General features: G+C 33.2%; 1 protein-coding gene across 1 annotated transcript in view; it reads left to right on the top strand.

Annotated features, from left to right (window-relative positions):
• The first annotated feature begins 6,524 nt into the window (after window positions 1-6,524).
• The window catches only part of LOC136038583 (methionine aminopeptidase 1-like), a 55,458-nt gene continuing 36,347 nt past the window's right edge, over window positions 6,525-25,635 (top strand). The window contains exons 1-3 of the mRNA XM_065721779.1: window positions 6,525-6,671; window positions 17,042-17,093; window positions 24,693-24,752. Coding sequence (XP_065577851.1) covers window positions 6,573-6,671; window positions 17,042-17,093; window positions 24,693-24,752 — 211 coding nt within the window. The 5' untranslated portion in view covers window positions 6,525-6,572. The remainder of the gene's footprint in view (window positions 6,672-17,041; window positions 17,094-24,692; window positions 24,753-25,635) is intronic.

Here is a 25,635-nt window from a genome sequence, read left to right as displayed (position 1 = left end):
TATCATTTCACTTCATTCTATTTGTCAGTCCTGGTTGAACTTCGTAGAAGTAAGGATGCTAGGGCTGTTTTAAAAATGTTTTTAAAAAAAACATTATTAGTTTTAATCCTCACATTATAATGTATATATATATATATATATATATATATATATATATATATATATATATATATATATATATATATATATATATATACTAGCTGTTGGGGTGGCGCTTCGCGCCACCCCAACACCTAGTTGGTGGGGGCGCGCGCGTAAGTCGTTACGCGCCATATTAGTTACGCGCCATTGTAGTTGTGTCCCTATGTCCCACCTGTGAATATAGATATATATATATATATATATATATATATATATATATATATATATATATATATATATATATATATATTATACAACATTCTTTGCTGTCCCATTGTCTGTGCATATAAATAGATTGTCAGGTTTACCGACTATATGTCAGGTTTTACCGACTATAATGGTCCATGGGAAAACAATCCGTATTCAGATCTATACCTCATGATTCTAATGATTGCCCTTGAGCTTTGTTGATGGTGATTGCTAATCGACCATTCCCTGAGTCGCCATCGTCATTTATATATCCCCCTGTGCACCCCGGCGTCCCCTTTGTAGTTATGTCCCTGTGTCCCGGTCGTCATTTATATTCCCTGTGTCCCGGTCGTCATTTGTGTCCCGGTGTTCCAGTCTGTGATTTCTCTTTGAGTGTCTCGGGCGTCATTTATATTCCTTGTGTCCCGGTGTCCCGGTCGTCATTTATATCCCCCTGTGCCCCCCGGCGTCCCCATTGTAGTTGTGTCCCTGTGTCCCGGTCGTCATTTATATTCCCTGTGTCCCGGTCGTCATTTGTATCCCGGTGTCCCGGTCTGTATATACATTCGTTTTTTAGTTTTGTTTTTCTCCTTTATTTTTTTCCTTTTTTCTTTTTTTTCTTTTTTAGTTTATTTAGATTTTTAGATTTTTTAGTTTTTTTATTAGTTTTTAGTTTTTTTGTAGTTTTTACCATTTTTTTTAGTTTTTTTAGTTTTTTTTTTTACTTATGTCCTGGTCGTCATTTATACTCCCTGTGTCCCGGTCGTCATTTGTGTTTTTTTCAGTTTTTTTTAGTTTTTAGTTTTTTACCTTTTTTTAGTTTTTTTTAGTTTTTTAGCTTTTTTAGTTTTTTTTCTTTTTAGTTTTTTTTGTAGTTTTTACCTTTTTTAGTTTTTTTTCTTCTTTTGTATTAGTGTGAAATAATTCAGACGTCATATGCGGACAAACACGACGTCACTCGACAGACAGACAGACAGACATAACCCACAAACAACTTATTTTTATATATATTTATTCATATTTTTTTAGTTTTCTTTTTCTCTTTTATTTTTCAGTTTTTTCCTTTTTTTTAGTTTTTTTCTTTTATAGTTTTTAGTTTTTTTTAGTTTTTTACCTTTTTTTAGTTTTTTTTAGTTTTTTTAGTTTTTTAGCTTTTTTAGTTTTTTTATTAGTTTTTATTTTTTTTGTAGTTTTTGCCTTTTTTTATTTTTTTCAGTTTTTTTTTAGTTATTAGATTTTTACCTTTTTTTAGTTTTTTTTAGTTTTTTAGCTTTTTTAGTTTTTTTTTCTTTTTAGTTTTTTTTGTAGTTTTTACCTTTTTTAGTTTTTTTCTTCTTTTGTATTAGTGTGAAATAATTCAGACGTCATATGCGAACAAACATGACGTCACCTGATCCATCCACAGATCCACACACAGACAACTTATTTTTATATATATAGAATTTTTATATATATTTATTCATATTTTTTTAGTTTTCTTTTTCTCTTTTATTTTTCAGTTTTTTCCTTTTTTTTAGTTTTTTTCTTTTTTAGTTTTTAGTTTTTTTAGTTTTTTACCTTTTTTAGTTTTTTTTAGTTTTTTTAGTTTTTTAGCTTTTTTAGTTTTTTTATTAGTTTTTATTTTTTTTGTAGTTTTTGCCTTTTTTTATTTTTTTCAGTTTTTTTTTAGTTATTAGATTTTTACCTTTTTTTTAGTTTTTTTTAGTTTTTTAGCTTTTTTAGTTTTTTTTTCTTTTTAGTTTTTTTGTAGTTTTTACCTTTTTTAGTTTTTTTCTTCTTTTGTATTAGTGTGAAATAATTCAGACGTCATATGCGAACAAACATGACGTCACCTGATCCATCCACAGATCCACACACAGACAACTTATTTTTATATATATCTATCTATATAAAAATAAGTTGTCTGTCTGTGGATGTGTGGATGGATCAGGTGACGTCACCTGAAAAAACTGGATCAGGTGACGTCAAAACTGAAAAAACTAAAAAAAGGCAAAAACTACAAAAAAAACTAAAAACTAATAAAAAAAATAAAAAAGCTAAAAAACTAAAAAAACTATAAAGGTAAAAACCAATAAAAAACTAAAAAAAAAACTGAAAAAACTAAAAAAAGGCAAAAACTACAAAAAAAAACTAAAAACTAATAAAAAAAGTAAAAAAGCTAAAAAACTAAAAAAACTAAAAAAACTAAAAAAAGGTAAAAAACTAAAAAAAATAAAAAATAAAAAAAAACTAAAAAAAAGGAAAAAACTGAAAAATAAGCTAAAATAAAGGTAAAAACCAATAAAAAACTAAAAAGAAAAAAAGGAAAAAACTAATAAATGACGACACTCAAAGAGAAAGCGACCAGGACAAAAGGAATGTTCGATTAGCAATCAACAAAGCACCGGGACACAGGGAGTATAAATGACGACCAGGACATAAGTAAAAAAAAAAAACTATCTATATATATAAAAATAAGTTGTCAAACTAAAAAAAGGCAAAAACTACAAAAAAAAACTAAAAACTAATAAAAAAGCTAAAAAACTAAAAAAACTAAAAAAAAGGCAAAAACTACAAAAAAAACTAAAAACTAATAAAAAAAATAAAAAAGCTAAAAAACTAAAAAAACTAAAAAAACTAAAAAAAGGTAAAAAACTAAAAAAACTAAAAACTAAAAAAACTAAAAAAAAGGAAAAAACTGAAAAATAAGCTAAAATAAAGGTAAAAACCAATAAAAAACTAAAAAAAAAACTGAAAAAACTAAAAAAAGGCAAAAACTACAAAAAAACTAAAAACTAATAAAAAAAGTAAAAAAGCTAAAAAACTAAAAAAACTAAAAAAACTAAAAAAACTAAAAAAAGGTAAAAAACTAAAAAAATAAAAAATAAAAAAAACTAAAAAAAAAGGAAAAAACTGAAAAATAAGCTAACATAAAGGTAAAAACCAATAAAAAACTAAAAAGAAAAAAAGGAAAAAACTAAAAAAAATTTTCATCTAAAAAACTAAAAAAAACTAAAAAAGGTAAAAACTAAAAGAACTAAAAAAGAAAAAAATAAATGACGACACTCAAAGAGAAAGCGACCAGGACAAAAGGAATGTTCGATTAGCAATCAACAAAGCACCGGGAAATAGGGAGTATAAATGACGACCAGGACATAAGTAAAAAAAAAATTAACAAAACTAAAAAGAAGGTAAAAACTACAAAAAAACTAAAAAGAAAAAAAAACTAAAAACTAATAAAAAAACTAAAAAATCTAAAAATCTAAATAAACTAAAAAAGAAAAAAAAAGGAAAAAAATAAAGGAGAAAAACAAAACTAAAAAACGAATGTATATACAGACCGGTACACCGGGATACAAATGACGACCGGGACACAGGGAATATAAATGACGACCGGGACACAGGGACACAACTACAACGGGGACACCGGGGGAAACAGGGGGATATAAATGACGACCGGGACAAAAAAAACTAAAAAGAAAAAAAAACTAAAAACTAATAAAAAAACTAAAAAATCTAAAAATCTAAATAAGCTAAAAAAGAAAAAAAAAGGAAAAAAATAAAGGAGAAAAACAAAACTAAAAAACGAATGTATATACAGACCGGGACACCGGGATACAAATGACGACCGGGACACAGGGAATATAAATGACGACCGGGACACAGGGACACAACTACAACGGGGACACCGGAGGAAACAGGGGGATGTAAATGACGACCGGGACAGGGAATGGTCGATTAGCAATCATATATATATATATATATATATATATATATATATATATATATATATATATATATATATATATATATATATATATATATATATATATATATATATCTATCTATATTCACAGGTGGGACATAGGGACACAACTACAATGGCGCGTAACTATTATGGCGCGTAACGACTTACGCGCGCGGGGGGGCTTGGGGGGGGCGCGAAGCGCCCCCACCAACTAGGTGTTGGGGTGGCGCGAAGCGCCACCCCAACAGCTAGTAGATATATATATATATATATATATATATATATATATATATATATATATATATATATATATATACATATATATATATACGTATATATATATACACACGATACCACACGAGTGCTATTCTCTGTGCCAATCTCTGACTTTCCTGCAATCACCAAAAGATGCCAGGACATCAACATTAGTGTTACGGGGGGGGGGGTCGAAAGAGGCGTTTAAGAGGAGTGTACAAATCTGAACATGGGAGCAGGGTAGTTAAGGGATATAGACTAGGAGGGCTCTACAAACAAATGCCTATAACCATGGAGACAGAATCATTACTGTGATGTTCAGGTCTCCTGAGTTATGCAGATTCCCCTGAGAACGATCCAATAGACAAGAGGAACTGTACCTGATACTTTGACTCATAGACAAAGACAATTATTGACAATAACTTTATTTTCTTACTTCATATACAACTTCAGATAATATGACTTCAATGTGTGTTAGCTGTGTGTCGTGCATCAACGACAGAACTGTACTGAATACTCTCCTGGCTTCTAGGTCCGCCTTATATATCCAGAATCAACCCGGATTTCTAAATTGAGCACTGGGTAGATTGACCTCAGAAATGTTGCAATACAACTGTTCTTTTTATTATCCAACATATGGTCTAACCTCCTTGCAAAAGATTTATTTTTACAACGAGGATTTTCACCTCTAGTTCGTTGACCAAACCAGTAATAGAAATCTGGATTCTAATTGGCTTTATTCAAATGTTACATTTTTGACTCTAGTTTTGATAGTTTAAAAAGTATCATTTTTTGCTTGCTGTAAAACTTGTGCCAAAAGCACGAATCCTATGGGATGATGAATTTAAACTTTAAAATCTTTAGACGTTTAAAAGATTCTTATTTTAAAACTTTCTAAAGTGAACAAATGAAGAATTTGGTTCTGAGTTTTGTAGGGGGGAGGGGGGTTGCTGGCTCATATGTCACATTAGGTCTTCTGAACTGAACAGTACTGCTTCTTTTCTTTCCTTTTGAAGAAGTTGGTGTTTACATCCATCCAGGTCATCTTACCAATTGTGCCTTTTCTGATGTCAAGTGCTTTATCAACGGTGACATCAGGACCAGCAGTTACACTAAGGGCAAAGTTTTTCAATTGACATCTGTTGAGTTTGAGTTTTTTTTTTTCAATTTAAGGTATTTCTTTTTGTTTTTGGTGTTAGTATTAGATATTCTGAAATAAAATCTGATTATCCACTATTTTGATATTTAAAATGTTTGTGAATCTTTCAATTTTTGAAAATACCTAAAGATTTTGAATAAACAGTTTTTCCAGAAAGACTGAAAAAATTATAGAATCTTTAAAGTGCTTTGATATTATAAAATAAAGTATCCACTTTTTATAAGTGCAAAGTTATGGCAGAAATTAAATACAAAAAGGGAATTATGCCATTATGTTGTTTATTCTATCTCAGGGTACTTCATTGTTCAGTGCTACCCATGAAAACATCTAATGTTCCTTTTTTTTCTCTTGTTTTAAAAGTACACCGGAGGAACTGCATCGTAGTCTGGCTTTTTATAATGGTTGAGATAGGACATAATCGTTCGTATCGTACGGTCTAGATATATGCATCTTGTCTAAGACGTAGAAATTTAGATACAGGCGACACACCTCCGCACCAGATATATGTTTCATTAAGAAAGCTGAAAGATGTGATGCAATATTTTTCGTGCTAACTTTTGAGTGGGTAGCTGGACCTCCATTTTAATTACGGAAATTTGCTCAGAACTTTTGCTGAAAGCACAACCAAAAAAAAAAACTAGGTAAATAGAAATTTGGGTCAGAAAACATGAAATTCATCTATGAATACATAAAGATATAAAATGTTAAAAATCAATGTATGAATACTTTATTTTGAACTCTGGTAGTATGAAAAATTTTGTTTTTGTGTTTTTGCCCATTCTTTCAAATTAACATGTCTTTAATATTTCAAACACATTCCAGAGAATAATTGATTAAGTTTCTTGCTAATCTTTTTCATTTTTATATTTTTGTATACCTAGCTTATTTCATTCATTTTAAAGTATATCAGCAGGTCTAAGGGTGTTGATGGGAAGGGTAATTGCCTTCTTTAGATTTAGAAGAAAAACGTTTTTGACTGTGATTTGCTTGTGAAAGACGCCTCATGCCCTCTATTAGCGGCAACTTTAGCGCTATTTGTCAGCTATGTGAACATCAGTCTTTAACTGGATAGAATATTTTTTTTATAAGGCTAAGCCAAAAATGAATGTATGTACTACTGTTGGGTGCAGCGGAGAGTCAAAGCTCCAATGTCCTACTTGTGTAAAAAAAGGAATTGTTGGCTCCTACTTTTGTTCTCAGGTAAATTTTGATCACCCATCTTATTATTAGGCTGGGTTTAGGCTAAAAAGCCAATATTGCTGAAGCAAGAGCCTCTCTGCTGGTAGAACTTGATAGTCTAGTAGGCCTACATTTGTTAAAAAAAGTGGCAGCCTGAGCACAATTCTGAAAAATGTAAGGTGCCCCACCTTGATCCAGACAGCTGTAAGCAACATTACTAAATGCTCAATCCAAGACCAAAAAGAGTGTATATTTTAGTCAGGGTAGATTCCCAGCTGAAATGCTGATGAGCCATCAGCATACTGTAACTGCTGTCAGATATGGGGAAATACATTGGCACTATTAAAAGAACATTTGGCAACTGCAGCCATGGGTCTGCCCAGGATATTTTTCTTTTTCTAAAAATGCATCAAAAGCTTGTTTATAATCATTTTTTTGCACAAGTTAGACCAAGATTTTGGCCCCTTCCTCCTAAATACAACCTTGGCCACAACCTAAATGTGTTATAGAGCTAGTACACCTCTGTGGTGTGCCTGCTGCTTAAGTTTATGGTATGACACTTACCTCCTCAGATTTCAAAAGGACAAGTAAACTCTTGAAAATTTTTATAAACATGCTGCTCATAGGGCCTATGAGAACCCTCTATTACCATAAGAAGCTTATTACATTCAGAAATTCCTATCTTTACCTACTATAGCAGAAGAGGTGATATTATCACCTCTTCTAATCCTCTTCCTCTTCTAATCATCAAATCCAAAAGCATTCAACAAACTCGAACTTAAGGCTGAAAAGAAAGCTTCAAGCTTGTTGCATCCACTTAGACATCATTGAATGGATTGTAGACTTCCTGGGAGAATGAACCCAAAAAGTTGTTGTTATTAATGATAAAGGAGTATGTGTACTATCATCACCTATACCTGTTCTTAGCAGAGTTCCCTAAGGAACCATGTTTAGGCCATCACTTCAACATATATATATCAATGATGCTCCTGAAATACTCCAAAACCTTCTCACACTCTATGCAGATGATTCTAAGCTCATTGGGGCAGCATCATCTTGGGTGGAGGCTGCCTCAATCCAAGCCAATCTCAACAAGCTGGATGACTGGGCTAGACAATGGCTACTTGAACTTAATTCAAGTAAATGTAAAGTTTTACATTTTGGCAATAAAAATCAAAAACATATTTACACCATGCAAAACCAAATAACTGGTCAAAGAGAACCCCTAGTTGCAGTTACAGAGGAAAGAGACTTGGGTGTCATAGTTGACTGTCAGTTAAAGTTTTGAAGTCATACTGAAAAGATTTTAGTTAGTGCAAACCATGCTTTAGGGACAATTAAACAAACATTCATGACTAGATCCCACAAACAATCACCAAGCTATACAAAAGTCTTGTCAGACCAAGGCTAGAAACTGGCATGACAATTGCATCTGCCTTCTACAAAGTGGACAAGGACATGATAGAGAAAGTATAGAGGAGAGCAACATAGATAGTAGATGAATGCCAACATCTTCCTTACCCAATGAGACTGCAAACTCTGAACTTATGCAATATGACTTACCAAAGAAAAAGTGGTGACATGATTAACACTTACAAATTGATTCACAACAATCCAATTCATGGTCTCTTCTTCATCAATTCATCACAGCATACAAAGGGGTCATTCTAAGAAGCTCATAAAGGTCAGCGCTCAGAGGAGGGAATGCCATCACTTCCTAACCAACTGGGTAGTAGACCAGTGGAACTCCCTGAGCAATCATACTGTATCTAGTAAGACTGTCAAAGAATTCATAGTATCACTTGACAAGGAGCAGAGCAATAAGGAATGGAGGCTGGAATGGGACACCTTGGAGTCCCAGACAAGAACATCAACCCTAGTCAATAAAACCAACTCAATGTTCAAAACAATTCCAAATTGATCCACATGGCAATTTTTGAAGCAATGCTACAGGATGGAAAATCGTTTGATTGCTCCAAGTTGCAATTTAAGGTAATTATCATCACCAGTAGGATTTCTCCTACTTTAAGCCTTCCCCCTTCAGCCCCAACCAGAAATCTCAGAAAGTTTCCCAATGAACCACTAACTGCAGAAAACATTGCTGCATCTATCCCAACTACTCTTGCTCTGTTTCGAAAATCCCTAACCCAGTTGTTTTAAACCTTGTTGGAGGTATGTACCACCTTTCATATCCATGTTTGCTCTGTTAGAAAAATAAAACATGATTTTATTTTCAAATTTAAAACAAATATACCCTATTTCATATTGATGCATAGGTAAACAAAATATTTTTTGCAAAGTTAACTTTATATTCACTTTTTGGTTTTCTGAGTGTACCTTTTCATACAGTTTGGGGTAATGAACCCCCTCAAAAGAATTGATGTGAGATCAAATATATAGAATTTTTTTGTTACCAATCAGAATCTACAAGCCTGAGAAAATTTGCCTGATTTTTGAAAAAGAAGGAAATAACCCTAAAAAATATAGTAATATTTATGAAAATCACACCATCAGATTAAGCATATCTGAGAAAGTTTCAAGCCCTTATTTTCAAAAAGGCGGGATTTTGTATTTTTCTGTAAAAGAAAGATCACCAATGCATATTTGTTTGTTTGCTTGTTATTGTTTTTGTGTGTGTGCTTTTTCCACTGGTAATTGTGTTGAGCCAGTGATCCAAAAAGATTGAGAAAGAGGTTATTCAAATGGAAATCAAAAGCTCAAGTATCCCTTTTAAGTGACCAAAGAGATTGCATGGCAACTAGCACCCCTCCCATGTCCATTTATTTTCTCAAAGACATCTGGTCAAAATTTTAAGAAAGCCATTTGATTCAGCATAGTTGAAAGGCTCATTCACTATGCTTCACATATCGCATATGTTATCCAGCAATATATAGGATTTTTTGGGGCAGTTTTGCCTAAAAACAATCCTCATTTCAAGCTTTGTGTTGTTGTTTTTTTCATTTCACATAATTCAAAAGATAAAGAAATAAGATCACTGCAAAAAAACAAATGTATATGGATTGATAATTTAATGCATATAGTAATATTCATTCATTCCTGAAAGTTTTAATAGTTTTGGATTCAGCAAAGTCAAAAAAGGAAAACTTTAAAAATGTATTTTGTTTTCAGTAAGATCCAGATTATTCTCTGGTCTTTAGAAGGCATGGGGAGTGTCAGCCTTACTCCTCTAGTTTCTGCCTGTTTTTGAGTTTGATTTGGTTATTTATAGTAATTTATTTCTGTTTTGGGTTTCATTTATTTATTGATAGTGATTTATGTAGTTATATGTTTGAAAAATATACACTCCCCTTCACATAGATAAGTGGGTCTTAATCACATAGATTAAGTGACTCAGTGCATTTTCTTTTTGTGCTAGAGTATTGCTGATCACTTTAAAGTAGATTTTCAGATTATTTTGATGTTACTTTCAAATGTTTTCCAGACCTTTACTATGTCCATTAACTCAACTATAGGAACTAAACAGGACTGAGGTTAAGTTGAAACATTCTAATTGTCTAGATTAGTCTTGTATATATAATAGTCTAGGGTAGGCAAACATCTAGTAGCCCAGGATTAGCCAATGTAATTGCTTTTGAGTGCAACTAGTTTACTATTTAAACAATTGCCACAGTGTAACAATTTTCATTTGAAAAATTGTTAACATCACCAAAAGGCTTCATTGGTCATGGTTTTGGGCAAACTAAAAACTTGCATAATTGACAGTTTGTACAGAGAGAATGCCTCAAATGAGGTTCCTAGGCCATCTCTGAGTCTATGGATCTATTCCTGAAAGTTTCACTTACACTAACCTCACTAATTTACAATGCCACAGGAGCCCCACATTTAGACTTTCACCTAAGAATCAAACAGCATATTGTACTTTTAATGAGTCACTTTGCCCAGCAATTATTGATCAATAGGTTTTGTGGACTGCTGAATGAAAAATATATTCATGCAAATGACTACTTATCAATAATCTTAAATTGGTATTATCTTTGTTGGATATTGAAAAAAAAAAGTTTAACCCACTCATAATCATGCAGATTCATTCCTTCTTGGAAGAAAACACAATAATAAAACAGAGGGAATGGGGCCCAATAGATGTTCTCAAGATAGTCACATTCTATAGAATTAATCCATCCAATCTATTGACAAAGGAGACAATCTTTTGACAAAGGAGAGTGTTTCTGTCACTCCAAGACCAGAAAAAACATTACTGATTCCAGAAAAAAAAGTTTACCACCCTAGCCCCCATGGAAGTTTGTCAGATTTGAGATTGAGGTAGACTAAAATTTGAATTTCTAAATTAAGATTAATAAAAAAGATAGAAACATGAATTAATTGAACTTCTAAATGATACTGCAGACAAAAAGGCAAAGACATCAGTAACTAAAAGCAGAAAGCTTCTTTGCTACAACCAAAAACAGCATAGAACAAAAATGTTGCACCAGATTTGCTTTCCAGAGCATTTTTAGTTATTCTGTCCTGCTTAATCTTCTGGGATAGAAGACACAAATAAGGGAAATCCTCTAGTATGTTCAAGCAAACTAGCTTATGCTTATCTGTTGCTTAACAAACAGAGAATAAATGAATGGTTGAATGTCAGACTTCATATATTACAATTATTGATGTATAAAGTAAAAAACATAAAGTAACCTGTCTTCCAGATGCAAAGACTAACAGTAAGTTTTGCATATGAACAGCTAATGTCGCTTTCTGCACTCTCAATTACACCTGGAGAATTCTTGCAGTTAGCAAACCTGCATTCCTTACAGGCCCAAGTAAATTTGGACCATATTTGAAACAGGAACACCCAAAGGACCCATAGCCTGATTTAGAAAAAAGTGTTCAAAAATCAAGAGCAAATCTTCTGGGCCTGGAAGCCTTTCATTGTGCACTGGGGTGTAGATTCCAACCTCAAGTCACCAACTGAAGAAAGAGGGGTCTAGTGAGCAATGTAGATTCTTTAACTGCTTTAGTTGCAAAGTATCTAAAAAAGAATGAAACCTCCATCCATATGAAGTTGGAGGGAGGTTTTTAAGTTCCACAAACTCAAGAGAATATAATATTTTTCTGCAAGCTTGGAGAGGTGCTTGTCAGAAAGACAAGTCTGAGCTTATAGTTTTTGTGAAGTTTCAACATTACATCTTCTCCAGATATGGTAATTTGTTCACTTGTGAGTCTCCTAGAAAAATTTGATATTTGACAAAAAGTGGTATCTGAGAGTTGCTTGATTGAAGTAGCCTTTACAATGCTGTGTACCAAGAAAGTTTTGATGCATCCTAAGAATTGTACAGACTACAATCTAATGGTTCCAGTTTCCGTTTAGTCTTCCTGTTCATGTTTGAACTGTGCCAGGTAGTTGTTAAAAAAATGAGCTATTATCAGGTGTTACATGGAACAGAAGTTGTACCAAAAGTCAGTACCCTTGCCCTCCTCTGTTGTCTCTCTTACTTCCTTGGTAGTCAAAACAAGAAGTAGATGTACATATGCTTTGGCCCGATGTGTCTGGAACCCTGCAATAATTTTCTAGGAACTTAGTTTTCTGTTTTTCATTAAGTGTCTTATGTCTTTTTATAATTGTATATATTTTTTTCTAGTCAAATAAAAAAAGACAATGGTCTATAAACGTCTGGTGGGTGATTTGCTTTAGACTAATTTTGATCAGTAATTTGTTAAATGTGTATTTCTTTTTCTGTCAGGTCTTCAAAGCTCCACATCATTTGATTTCAGTTGTAGGTTCTCTCATATTTACATGCACTCTCTATCCTACTGTCTCTTTTTTTTATTGCTTTCTTTTTTCTTGTCTCTATTTTTATGAGTAAATGCTTTTACATGTAATGTTTTTAATAGTTTAATGTTTAAAAGTTTCGCTTCAGGATCCCCCTCCTTTACAGGCCATGGAGACATTGTGGGGATTTGTGATTGTATTATTCAATGATTTTTTTTTTATCTTATCTTGTTGAAAGAGTTCCTCATAAAGTTATCCTTCTCTTGGTTGGAAATGTATCTACCATAAAAAGTGGATCTCATCACAGAAAAATATGCCTGCTTTATGATGGTAATCGTATTATCTGATAGTTAGACCAGCTGAATGTCCATGGGAAATAGTTGTTGCTGTGCTGTAGTACTGATTTGCATAAGATACATAATTATTGTAAATAATATCACATGAGACTTTCTTATCTGGGTTGGAAAGACACCCACCATCAGTGACATAGTTGACATCTGATTGCTAATTAACATTGTATTGGAATCTCTAACTTTTCTGCAATTGCCAAAAAATGCCAGGACATCAACATTAGTGTTATGGGGGGTGTTCTTTGAAAGAGGCGTTTAAGGGGAGTGTACAAATCTGAACATGGGAGCAGGGTAGTTAAGGGATATAGACTAGGAGGGCTCTATAAACAAATGCCTATGACCATGGAGACAGAATTATTACTGCGATGTTCAGGTCTCCTGAGTTATGCAGATACCCCTGGGAATGATCCAATAGACAAGAGAAACTGTACTTGATACCTTGACTCATAGACAAAGACAATTATTGACAATAACTTTATTTTCTTACTTCATATACAACTTCAGATAATATGACTTCAATATGTGTTAGCTGTGTGTTGTGCATCAACAACAGAACTATACTGAATACTCTCCTGGCTTCCAGGTCTGCCTTATATATCCAGAATCAATCCGGATTTCTAAATTGAGCACTGGGTAGATTGACCTCAGAAATGTTGCAATACAACTGTTATTTTTATTATCCAACATATGGTCTAACCTCCTTGCAAAAGATTTATTTTTACAACGAGGATTTTCACCTCTAGTTCGTTGACCAAACCAGTAATAGAAATCTGGTTTCTGATTGGCTTTATTCAAAAGTTACATTTTTGACTCTAATTTTGATAGTTTAAAAAGTATCATTTTTTGCTTGCTGTAAAACTTGTGCCAAAAGCACGAATCCTATGGGATGATGAATTTAAACTTTAAAATCTTTAGACGTTTAAAAGATTCTTATTTTAAAACTTTCTAAAGTGAACAAATGAGGAATTTGGTTCTGAGTTTTGTAGGGGGGAGGGGTGCTGCTGGCTCATATGTCACATTAGGTCTTCTGAACTGAACAGTACTGCTTCTTTTCTTTCCTTTTGAAGAAGTTGGTGTTTACATCCATCCAGGTCATCTTACCAATTGTGCCTTTTCTGATGTCAAGTGCTTTATCAACGGTGACATCAAGACCAGCAGTTACACTAAGGGCAATGTTTTTCAATTGACCTCTGTTGAGTTTGAGTTTTTTTTTTCAATTTTTTTTTTTAATATCTGATTATCCACTATTTTGATATTTAAAATGTTTGTGAATCTTTCAATTTTGTAAAATACATGAAGATTTGAAGATTCAGTTTTTCCAGAAAGACTGAAAAAATTCTAGAATCTTTAAAGTGCTTTGATATTACAAAATAAATTATCCACTTTTTATAAGTGCAAAGTTATGGCAGAAATTAAATACAAAAAGGGAATTATCCCATTATGTTGTTTATTCTATCTCAGGGTACTGCAGTGGAATTGATCCCTGCTTTGTAATGTGGTACCCCAAGGTTTTGTCTCAGCTGCTGCAGACCCTAGAATTGTATAGAGATATGCATTTTATGTCTTGAAATGATTAAACTGTAAGAAGACGAATATTCATCATTCAATGCTCTTTCCAAACATAATAATAGCTGTTGTCACTTTTAATTTCCATTCCCCTCCCCTCCACTTGGTGAGACAGGATATAGCTCAGGGCTATATATAAAGGTTGGCTGAGTTCTTTTTTTTTATTTTTCTGTATTTGGCAATATATCCCAAGTGTTGATGAAAAATTAGTACAAAAGATAATGTGAAAATGAAAATAGCAAATTTTTCATGTATTCTCAGGCAAAATTTGGCCCCATTTGGGGGACTGGGACAGAACTTCATCTCTATTGGATATTTTATTTGGAAGAACATTGAAAATAGTCATATGCTTTGGTATTTATCTCTTGGGAGGAGACTATTTAAAAGAAGGAGCAAAGACAGGACAATTGTAAGAAAAGATATAAATGTAAGAAAATTGTAAAAATAAAATGCTTTTTTTTTGGGGGGGGGGATTGGGGCTCTTTTTTAAGAGGTCACTTTTACACAAGAAAAGTTTTCACCAAAAGTGTCCAAGGGTTTCCCTTGCTCCATAGAGGATTGTTCAAAAAACAGATGTTTGTAATATACCCAGATATTTGAGCAACTCTCGGATATCAAACAGTTCGTGGTAACGAACTGTAGTAAGGAGCGACCCGGCTCAATAGTAACCAAAACTCTAAAAAATGGAATTTTGATACCAATACCTACATCAAAACAATCGCATTTTAATGCTGATTTTAAATATATAAGTTTCATCAAGTTTAGTCTTACCCATCAAAAGTTACGAGCCTGAGAAAATTTGTGTTATTTTAGAAAATAGGGGGAAACGCCCCTAGAAGTCATAGAATCTTAACGAAAATCACACCATCAGATTCAGCGTATCAGAGAACCCTACTGTAGAAGTTTCAAGCTCCTATCTACAGAAATGTGGAATTTTGTATTTTTTGCCAGAAGGCAGATCACGGATGCGTGTTTATTTGTTTGTTTTTTTTTTCCCCAGGGGTGATCTTATCGACCCAGTTGTCCTAGAATGTTGCAAGAGGGCTCATTATAACGGAAATGAAAAGTTCTAGTGCTCTTTTTAAGTGACCAAAAAAATTGGAGGGCACCTATGTCCCCTCCCACGCTAATTATTTTACCAAAGTCAACGGATCAAAATTCTGAGATAGCCATTTTATTCAGCGTAGTCGAAAAACCTTATAACTATGTCTTTGGGGACGACTTACTCCCCCACAGTCCCCATGGGAGGGGCAACAAGTTATAAACTTTGACCAATGCTTACATATAGTAATGGTTATTGGGAAGTGTATAGGCGTTTTCAGGAGGATTTTTTTGGTTGGGGGAGGGGTTGAGAAGAGGGGGATATGCTGGGGGAATTTTCCATCGATAATTTGTCATGGGGGAAGAAAATCTCCATGAAGGGAGCGCAGGATTTACTAGCATTATTTAAAAACACAATGAAAAAATAAATATGAAAAAGTTCTTTCAGCTGGAAGTAAGGAACAGCATTAAAACTTAAAACAAACAGAAATTATTACCCATTTGAGGGGCTCACCTCCTCCTAATACCTCGCTCTTTACGTTAAAGTATTTTTAGTAATTTCAACTATTTATTCTACGACTTTTGTGATTCTGGGGTCATTCTTAATGAATTGGGACAAAATTTAAGCTTTAGTGTAAAGAGCGAGGATCTGACAAGGGGGCGAACCCCCTCATATATGTAATAAAAATATGAGAATACAAAAGTTCTTTACGTAAGCTAATTTATAAGTTACGTAAATCTTTTACTAATAAAAATATTCGTAAAAAATTGAAAGTTCTAGTTGCCTTTTTAATTGACCAAAAAATCGGAGGGCAACTAGGCTTCCTCCCCCGCTCTTTTTTCTCAAAATTATTCGATAAAAATTATGAGAAAGCCATTTAGCCAAAAAAAAAAATGCAAATTTTGTTTTAATTATTCCTCTGCGGAGAGCCAAAATCAAAACATGCATTGATTCAAAAACGTTCAGAAATTAAATAAAAAAAAACAAGTTTTTTTAACTGAAAGTAAGGAGCGACATTAAAACTTAAAACGAACAGAAATTACTTCGTATATGAAAGAGGCTGCTTCCTCATCAACGCCCCGCTCTTTACGCTAAAGTTTTTTTTACTGTTTTAAAAAGAAGAATTGAGAGACAGAGTCAAACTTTAGCGTAAAGAGCGAAGGATTGCGGAGGGGACAACCCATTTCATATACGGAGTAATTTCTGTTCGTTTTAAGTTTTAATGTCGCTCCTTACTTTCAGTTAAAAAAACTTGTTTTTTTTTATTTAATTTGAGGTTTAAGGAGCTGCCTTTACTTTAAATATTGGCCCTAAAGATCATGATTTAATGTGTACATTTATTTTGGGTGTTTGTGGATATAGAAAAAATTAAGTAGCAACAAAAGGAACATTCATCAAAAATGATTTTAACCTGAGGAAGGGGCTTAAACTCCTTCTATCACAGTTTTGGTAGATTTTTATCACTTCTTATTGTTAGGGCTCTGAGTCCTTCATTTGGCTTATTGCTGTCGTTTCTACTATAATTCTATCCTTGGGCATAATGACGTCCAGCTCAGAGAGCAATAATATGCACAATCAAGTTGACTTAACTCCATTGAGCAGAAGGCTTGTGAGAAAATACAGAAAAGTAGGTGGAGGGAATATAGACCCCAATATTTTAATTATATTGTTGAAGCAATGTTAATCTTTTATTCTTTTTTAGGAATGCTTCAAGAGTAGCTGGTCAGTACACAAGGTGTTACACCAAACAAAAGGTAATTAAACTTATGGATTTACTTGATAAGCAACTAAAAGATAGCAATTCCTGTCTATCATAAATGATAGAGCAGCTGGGTCAGCTACTCTATCATTAGGGTAGTAGCTGGTAAGATTATTATTAGGGTAGTAGCTGGTAGTAGCTACATAAGAGTAGCTGGTCAGTACACAAGGTGATACACCAAACAAAAGGTAATTAAACTTATGGATTTACTTGATAAGCAAATAAAAGATAGCAATTCCTGTCTATCATAAATGAGCACAAAAGTAAAGAGATGACGCTTTGGACAATTCCAAGAATTTTAAGTTGGATACAGAATTTGTTGTACAGTCATGAAAAGTGCATGTTTAGGCCCAATTTTCCAAAGGTTCTCCAAAAAGTCCTTCAAATTAATATTCCTTGTATATCTGATAATTCCTGCTAAATTACAAATTACTGTTTCCTGCCTTCTAAAACGTTTGTTTTTTTTTCTTTTGTATAACCTACTTCACATGTAAATGTAGGATAACAAACTTAGGGCAATTTTTAAATTTTTTTGCATATTCATTTATTAGGTTCTCCATGAAGGACCACCCCATCTGTTGATTCTTTTACATGAAAGCTGAATAAATAAAGCAAAGATGAAATTTGGCCCGAAATTAAATCATACATTCAGTACAATTTTGGAACAAAATAATATACTCCCACAGATAGCTGGGTTCATAATTGTTTGGTTTCTCAAGTGTAAGAATTAGCTCTTCAACACGAAAAGCTAAATTAATAAATAAAAGAACAAAACAAAAAAGATTGAAAGGAAAGACTAGGGTAAGAGAAATAAAGGCTGGGCAAGCAATGCAAAGAAGGCAACCTGAGGCCAGGGAAAATAGGGAACATGTTTTTCTTAATATTTTTTAACGTTAGTTACTGATTGCATGTAGAGCTTGGCTGTGGGAGATTGGACTTTGAAATTGATATTGTAACGTAAAATAACAGTATAAGTACCTGTTTTCTAAACATGATTTTAATGATTAATGTAATAGGATGGTTAGTTGATAGAATAATCTAGTATTAAATCAGTAAAGGTAGAGGTTTATTTTTATTGAGGTGTGTTAAGGAAGGAGTTGAGCACGGAGTCAAAACAGGGAAAGACTCACTTTAAAGGAATATTTACAATGTAATTGTTGTTATTTCCTAAACAAAACAAAAACAAAACAAGTTAAGTCCAAACTGGTGTCAAAACAAAATGAGAGTGGGCTGGAAGTGAAATCCTGATTAGGTGGGTTTAGGGCAGAAAGCTGTTATTTTCAAAGTAGTCTTACTGTGAAAAATCTGCATTGGCATGCTCTTAATTCAGGTGACTACTGCTCAACTAATAGGAGGAGATTAGAAGACCAATTCAGAAAAATTCACGAGGGGGGACAAGGACTTTTTTTCTGTCTTGTTAAATGAGGATACACTTTTTTCATAGAAATTTTCAGTAGTGCCAAATATTTTTGAAATGAAAATACAGAAAAAGTACTTTTCCAAACCTCAAAGAATAGGGGTAATGGGGTGAACACTCCTATTAGATTTTTTTTTGTAGGATGAGGGAGACAGTTGAAACTGAACGAATTTTTAGCTGTCATTATTGATCAACTTGCCAAATCCACCACAAAACTAGATCACTATCAAACTACAGAGGTGAACACTTGAGACGAACTAACTAAAAAAATATATGTATACAAAAGGGGTTAACTCCCCTCCTTGACCAACCAGTGCAGACTCTGGCGAATCAGTCCAATGGAATCTCAAACTAAATTTTTAGTAACCATTGTAAGTTAAGAATCAATGGTCCAGGATTCTCCAGAATTAAAGGTACTTCAGAGTCATTGATAGCACACGAGGCAGCAAATCAACATTTCAGTTGCTGTAGTTCTTTTTACAGGGACCACAACAAAGGTATATAGACAGTAATTGCTTCCTATCTTCTCCATTAAAGAGTTTGTGGGCACATCGTGTGTCTCCTATTTCTCCTTGGCTCCTTCGCGCGTGTGCAATGACGAGTTTTTACCGATGGCTGGTTGTACATGCAGTAGGAATCTAGGAGGCCTGTTTTTCGGTGTTTTCTACGCATGACTCAAATAGTAAACTTATAACTAAACTTTAGCTTAGAAAAATAACAAAAATAAAGAATTATTGCGTAATTAGTTAATTAATACGACTTTCAGTAATTAAATAATAATAACTCTCTAAAAAAAATCATTTTTATATAATCTCGTTGAAGGACATGTAGTGAATGGTGTTATTAGGAAATTAATGCCTCAACGCTATTTCCTCCGCTGACAACTTCCGTTTGTGGCGTTGTGATGTGTCTTATTTCTGAAACGAACATTCATAACTGTTAAGATGCCTATGCTATGACAGGGTCAGGTGGCAAGGCTGTTGTCCGACCTTATTGCATCTGAAATCGAACTTCACTGTGGCTAGCAGTGAAAATAAACTAATCTAGAAAAAGAAAATCCAGAACAAGCTTAGAATATGATGTGTCAGCATAATAATAATACTTGTACCAAGATGTTTTGTACTAACTTTCGTAGTAGAATAAGAACAATCATGTTTCCTTGTTTTGCTTCTGCCAAATTCCCCTTCTTACTCTTACAATATGTTATAATGTACAATCAAGAAGAAATTTTGTCCCGTACGTACTTGATATGAACTTAGTGCCCCCCCCCGTTTCGTTTTAAAATTATTTAAGTCTTGTTTTGCAAATTTGGAGGTTTATTTTTATTTTTTATATTCAGTTGTGTTTTTTGGGGTTGAGTCACAATACTAAATTGTCCTTATGTTTTTATTTGATTTATTCCCTTTTAGTTCTGCAGTTTTAATTATTTTGACATTTTTTAAGTTTTAGATACTTGGTATTTTTTCCGGATGTTACTTTGTTTTTGTTTGAGTGTGCTTTTTTACTCTTATGCAAATTCTGCCCATCTGGGCTTGTAATAGCCAATTTTCAGAAGCAAAATCTCAGTTACAGAAGGAACCTAGGCCGTATCTAGGAGCGGGGGGGGGGCTAGTTTTATTTGCATCATATAGCAAAATGATAGCTTTTCACTCTTTGCTTACATTGTATGTAATGTTTAGGGGGCCATTTGAAAGAAATATCAAAAATTTTGAAAACTACTTTAAAACAATCATAATTTCTTGCTTACTTCATTCCTAAAAGCGCTATTTTGATCATATCTTACCATAGGAATTTGCCTGGTCTCTGTATAGCTGCTGTCTAATTATTTAATATATATAATTATCAGCAAGTGCTTCCAGAAAAAACAAAACCAATTGTGAAAAAAAACCGCCCAATAAGGGACTTGAACCCTTGACCTTAGGATTAAAAGTCCCACGCTCTACCGACTGAGCTAACCGGGCATATATAAGTCGAAATACCTACATGTTTATAAAAATAATGGATAGCAAAGCTTCTACCATATAGTTTATCGTTATTAATTGCAATTATCAATTGAAGGAATGCTTTTCTATATCAGACGAAGTGTGCAATTAGTTAGGTCAATAAAAGTTGAAAATTTCAAGAAAAGTTAGATAAACTCATATAGCGGGATATTTACAGTGCTATAGCCTAGAATTAAACATAGGTAGAGTCAAGGGGACACCCACTTTCAGAAGTCAGGTACACCAGGTGCTGCGTGCCATGTGTGGCGGAAGTGTGTCAAGGCTTGGTAGAAGTTTGCCATCGGAGTACCGGAGTATATGAGCAAGGACGATAGGATATAACTTTCCTAGGACCACACTTTCTAGGACTACAGGACTTAACTTTCTCTAGTACCACAGGAGTATTGCCCTCCTTACCACTAATGTTATAAAAGAGAAACATTTAAAACATATTTTGTTTTTAGTAAAGAGCAAACGACGCTCTGAAAAAGCAAACGACCCCCCTTGTATCCCTGGCCATGGAGCCTTTCGAGGGGGAATAAGTGTATTGTAATCCCATTTTGAATTGTATTTTGTATTGTATTGTATTGAATAATAATAAACTTCTTCTTCTTCGTTAAAACGCTTACAGAGCATCCTATTTGAGGTCATTTATGTTCGTCTTAAATTTGATTTCATTATTCGTTTTAATTACTATTGTTTTTAATTGACATTGTTCTAAAATTCAGATTTGTTTGTCATGGGAATATTTGTTAAGCTCTCTTGGTTTTTCAAACAGTTCGAGGTAACGAACTTTGAGTAAAGAGCGATGCCGCTCAATAGTAACCGAAACCCTAAGATACAGAGTTTTGATAACAATAGATACATTAAAAGAATCGAATTATAGTGCTTATTCAAAATATGTAAAACCCTTCAAATTTAATGGTATCCATCAAAAGTTACGAGCCTGAGAAAATTTGACCAATTTTAAAAAAAGGAAAATACCCCCAAAATATTGAGTGATTTTAATGAAAATCACTTCATCATATCAAGAATACCAGAGAACCTATTGTAGAGGTTTCAAGCTCCTATGTACAAACATGCGGATTTTTTTTTTTTTTTTTTTTTTTTTTTTTTTTTTTTTTTTTTTTTTTTTTATCAGAAGAAAGATCATGGATGCGTGTTTATTTATTTTTTTCCAGGGTAATCATATCAAACGAGTGATCGTAGAAGATCGGGATAGGCTAATTTGAATGGAAATCAAAAGTTCTGGTGCCTTTTTTAAGTGACCATAAATACTGGTGGGCAACTAGCCCCCCTCACACGCTGATTTTTCCCCAAAGTCACCCGACTAAAATTTTGAGATAACTATTTTGCTCACCATAATCGAAACATCTAATAACTATGTCTTTGAGGATGGCTTAACCCCCCACAGTCCCTGGGGGAAGGGCTCCAAGTTGTGAACTTTGCCTGTTGATAAGTATAGTATTGGTTATTGGTAAGTATGTAGACGTTTTCGGGAGGGATTTTTCTGATAGGGGGCGGTGGGGCGAGTTATGTGGGAGGATATTTCCATCGGCAAGATAATTTGCCATGGAGGGAGAGCTGGATTTCCCAGCATTATTAATAAAAGTGATCAGAAATTAAATAAAAGGAAAAACAAGTTTTTTTCAACTGAAAGTAAGGAGCCGCATTAAAAAAATAAAACAAACAGAAATTATTACGTATATGAGGGGGGGTGGCCCCCTTTTCAGCACCTTGCTACTTACGCTAAAGTATTTTTACTACTTTCAAAAGATCTATTTAGATGGCCTTTGTGATTCAGAAGTTACTCTTAAAGAATTGGAACAAAATTCGATCTTTAGCGTAAAGAGCGAGGTATTGACGACGGGGAGACCCCCTTATATACGTAATCATTTTTGTTCGTTCTAAGTTTTCATGTTGCTCCTTACTTTAATAATTTCTAAGACCACGCTGCTTTTCTTTCCATTTACGAAAAATTGAGCAAAGAAAAAACTGGTTTAATTTCAACAAAGCAGTGAACAAAAATAAAATATAAAAACTACACTTTAAGTAAAAAAAAAATAAAAATACTCCGAATATTTCGGTCACACGTCCGGGAGCCTTTCTCAAAGGGAAAAAAAATTACAACCGACAATTTAAGACTTTTTTAAGACATCACAAAAAAAATGACAACTAAAACACAACGAAAAAAAATATAAACAATAAAATAAATAAGAAAAAATCACATTATAAAACAAAAATTCCCAGCACTGATGGTAATAACTTTAGAACACAAAACCAGAGCAAATGTTTATAATGAAACCATGGGTTCTTTTCCTCTGATTCCCATTTATACACCGATTGTTGCAGAGGAAAGGAACCCATGGTTTCATTATAAACATTTGTTCTGGTTTTGTGTTCTAAAGTTATTACCATCAGTGCTGGGAGTTTTTGTTTTGTAATGTGAGTTTTTCTTATTTATTTTATTGTTTATATATGTTTTTTTCGTTGTGTTTTAGTAGATTTTTCTTTTTTCGTTTGCGATTTTTTTAAAAAGTCTTAAATTGTCGATTGTATTTTTTTTTCCGTTGAGAAAGGCTCCCGGACGTGGGGCCGAAATATTCGGAGTATTTTTATTATTTTTTTTAGTTAAAGTGTAGTTTTTATATTTTATTTTTTGTTCACTGCTTTGTTGAAATTAAACCAGTTTTTTCTTTGCTCAATTTTTTGCTCCTTACTTTCTTTTGAAGATTTTTTTTTTTTTTTCAATTTAATCTCCTTAAGAACCGAAATTTTTTACTTGCTATTCGTATTTTGGAGAGAATCTGGCAACAAATTTTAATAATAGTTCGACTTCCAGTGGCAATACCCAAACCTCTGCTGTCATTTCTGTCCTGTGGAATACTAAGAATAATTAACTGGGCTTGTCTGGTCAGCAACCCTGGAATGCTTTTAAGCACTAATAGATGCACCTATGTCCAACTTGATGTATGGGAGGAAAGGAAAAAAGAGGATAAAAAACAGCAATAAGGATACACGAATTTAAAAATTTGTCTTCTGAAATCATTCTGCTAAAAACTTCGAGACGTCTGCTTAAAGAATAAAAAAGTTAAGATTTTCTAATAGCTCTAAGATTTTCTGTGTAGTTCTAAGATTTTCTATGTAGTTAAAACCTTTAGGACTCTCTCCAGTCTGGTTCAGCAGTTTTCCCTGTCTTTTTGTATTCCTTTAGCAGTTTTTTTTTTTACATTTTTGTCAGCTCTCATTTCTTTAATGGATTTGCTTTAAAAAAAAAAAGACCTTAAAGGGACTACTTTATCATCTCTGCCCCCTAGTATCTGTTAATTTCAGCATTTTTTCTTTCATTGTTTCTTATGTTGGCTTTAGGAAGAGCAGAGACTTCTACAGAAGGTTATCTAATTTTGGATTTCTATTTTTGCCGCTTATATAATGTTTTCCTCATATTGTTTGCTTGAGATTTTGTAATGCTTTTTCATAATCTGATACGAATAGAACCGCTAATGAAGCCATAATTAAAGAAAAAAAATGTCATTAAAGACGCACAAGCCATACCGAAAATTATTTGTAATTACACTAAAATGTGCTGGGATTGAGATTGTGAACGAGGTGGGATGGCACTTAAAGAGGTTTCTAGGATTTTCCAGGTAATTTGTTTATTTTCATCTTCGTTTCTTCTTTTTCGATAATTTAATCTGTCATATATGCCATTTTCTATTTTCATACATTTTGATATAATTTGCCAAACATATCCCGGAGGTAGGATTCAGAATTTGTTGCAGAGGCGCAAAGCTGTTCAAAGTAGGGGCGACGGGGGAAAGCTTCCCGGGGTGCCGTGGGGTCGGGGCGTGGGTTTGTGTAGAGGGTGCCCATTTTCATGATATTTTTCACTTTGATTCTACTTTTTTACCTATACTTGAGACGGGAGAGGGTTTTGTAACTAATTTTGCCCCAAGCCCCACCAACCCTAGGAAAGGCTCAGCGGGGACGTAGGGAGGCTTATCTTCATCAGCATTATATTCTGCAGATTTTTTAGCCACAGGTAGATTTGTTCCGCCACTATGATGTAGTTTTCTACTGCGTGCAGAAAAGTCAAACTTTAGATGCAGTTCTAATTGTTTTCTTCTGCATGTATAAATATTGTATTGTCAAGTGTCTTGATTAAGGATTTAAATATTTCTTGGTTTATTTTCAGGTTCTTCAGTTTCAACGTCTGGAAATGGATATAATCCCTGGCCATCATATACTTTCTCAGGTAAGGTTTTTGTGATTTAATTTTAACTTCATCTAAAATAGCTCAACTAATGATTCAGTTTTACTATTTTGTAAAATCTTATATTTAGACGTAAAAGCAAAAAATAATAGAAAAAATAGAAATTTTTGGCTCTGTAGGTCATGGAAAGACATAGGTAAAATTGTTTACGGGAATCCTCGTAATATGTATCGTCTTCATATTCCTTTTATGCCATCCTTAAAGCCAGACTTTAATCTTGTAACTAAATTATATGGAGCATTATGCCTCACTCAGCTCGAAGGAGTCACTTGTTTAGCTTCTTCAAAAAGCTGTTAAAATTTTCGGCTTTTCTTTAAACTTTTTTTTTGTCTCGGATTGATTGGAGTTTATTCCAGTTTACCAAAATAATATATTAGAACAAGTTATTACGAATATCTTGAAAAAAATGGTAATTTGTGCAGCAGTTTTTTGTATATCCAAAAACCAGAGACAAAATCAATCTGTAGCACACCAAAACAATATATCAAAACAGGATTATTACAAATATCTTGAAAAAAATGGTAATTTGTGCAGCAGTTTTTTTGTATATCCAGTAACCAGAGACAAAATCAATCTGTAGCACACCAAAACAATATATCAAAACAGGATTATTACAAATATCCTGAAAAAAAAATGCTATTTTGTGGAGCAGGTTTTTTTTATATGTCCAAAAAACCAGAGACAAAATCAATCTGTAGTACACCAAATCAATATATCAAAATAGGATTATTACAAATATCTTGAAAAAAACGGTAATTTGTGCAGCAGTTTTTTTGTATATCCAGTAACCAGAGACAAAATCAATCTGTAGCACACCAAAACAATATATCAAAACAGGATTATTACAAATATCTTGAAAAAAATG

The sequence above is a fragment of the Artemia franciscana genome, chromosome 18 (assembly GCF_032884065.1).
Source record: "Artemia franciscana chromosome 18, ASM3288406v1, whole genome shotgun sequence".
NCBI classification, from domain to species: domain Eukaryota; kingdom Metazoa; phylum Arthropoda; class Branchiopoda; order Anostraca; family Artemiidae; genus Artemia; species Artemia franciscana.
The sequence above is the reverse complement of the archived record's forward strand: the minus strand, read 5'-3'. Positions and strand labels throughout refer to the sequence as shown.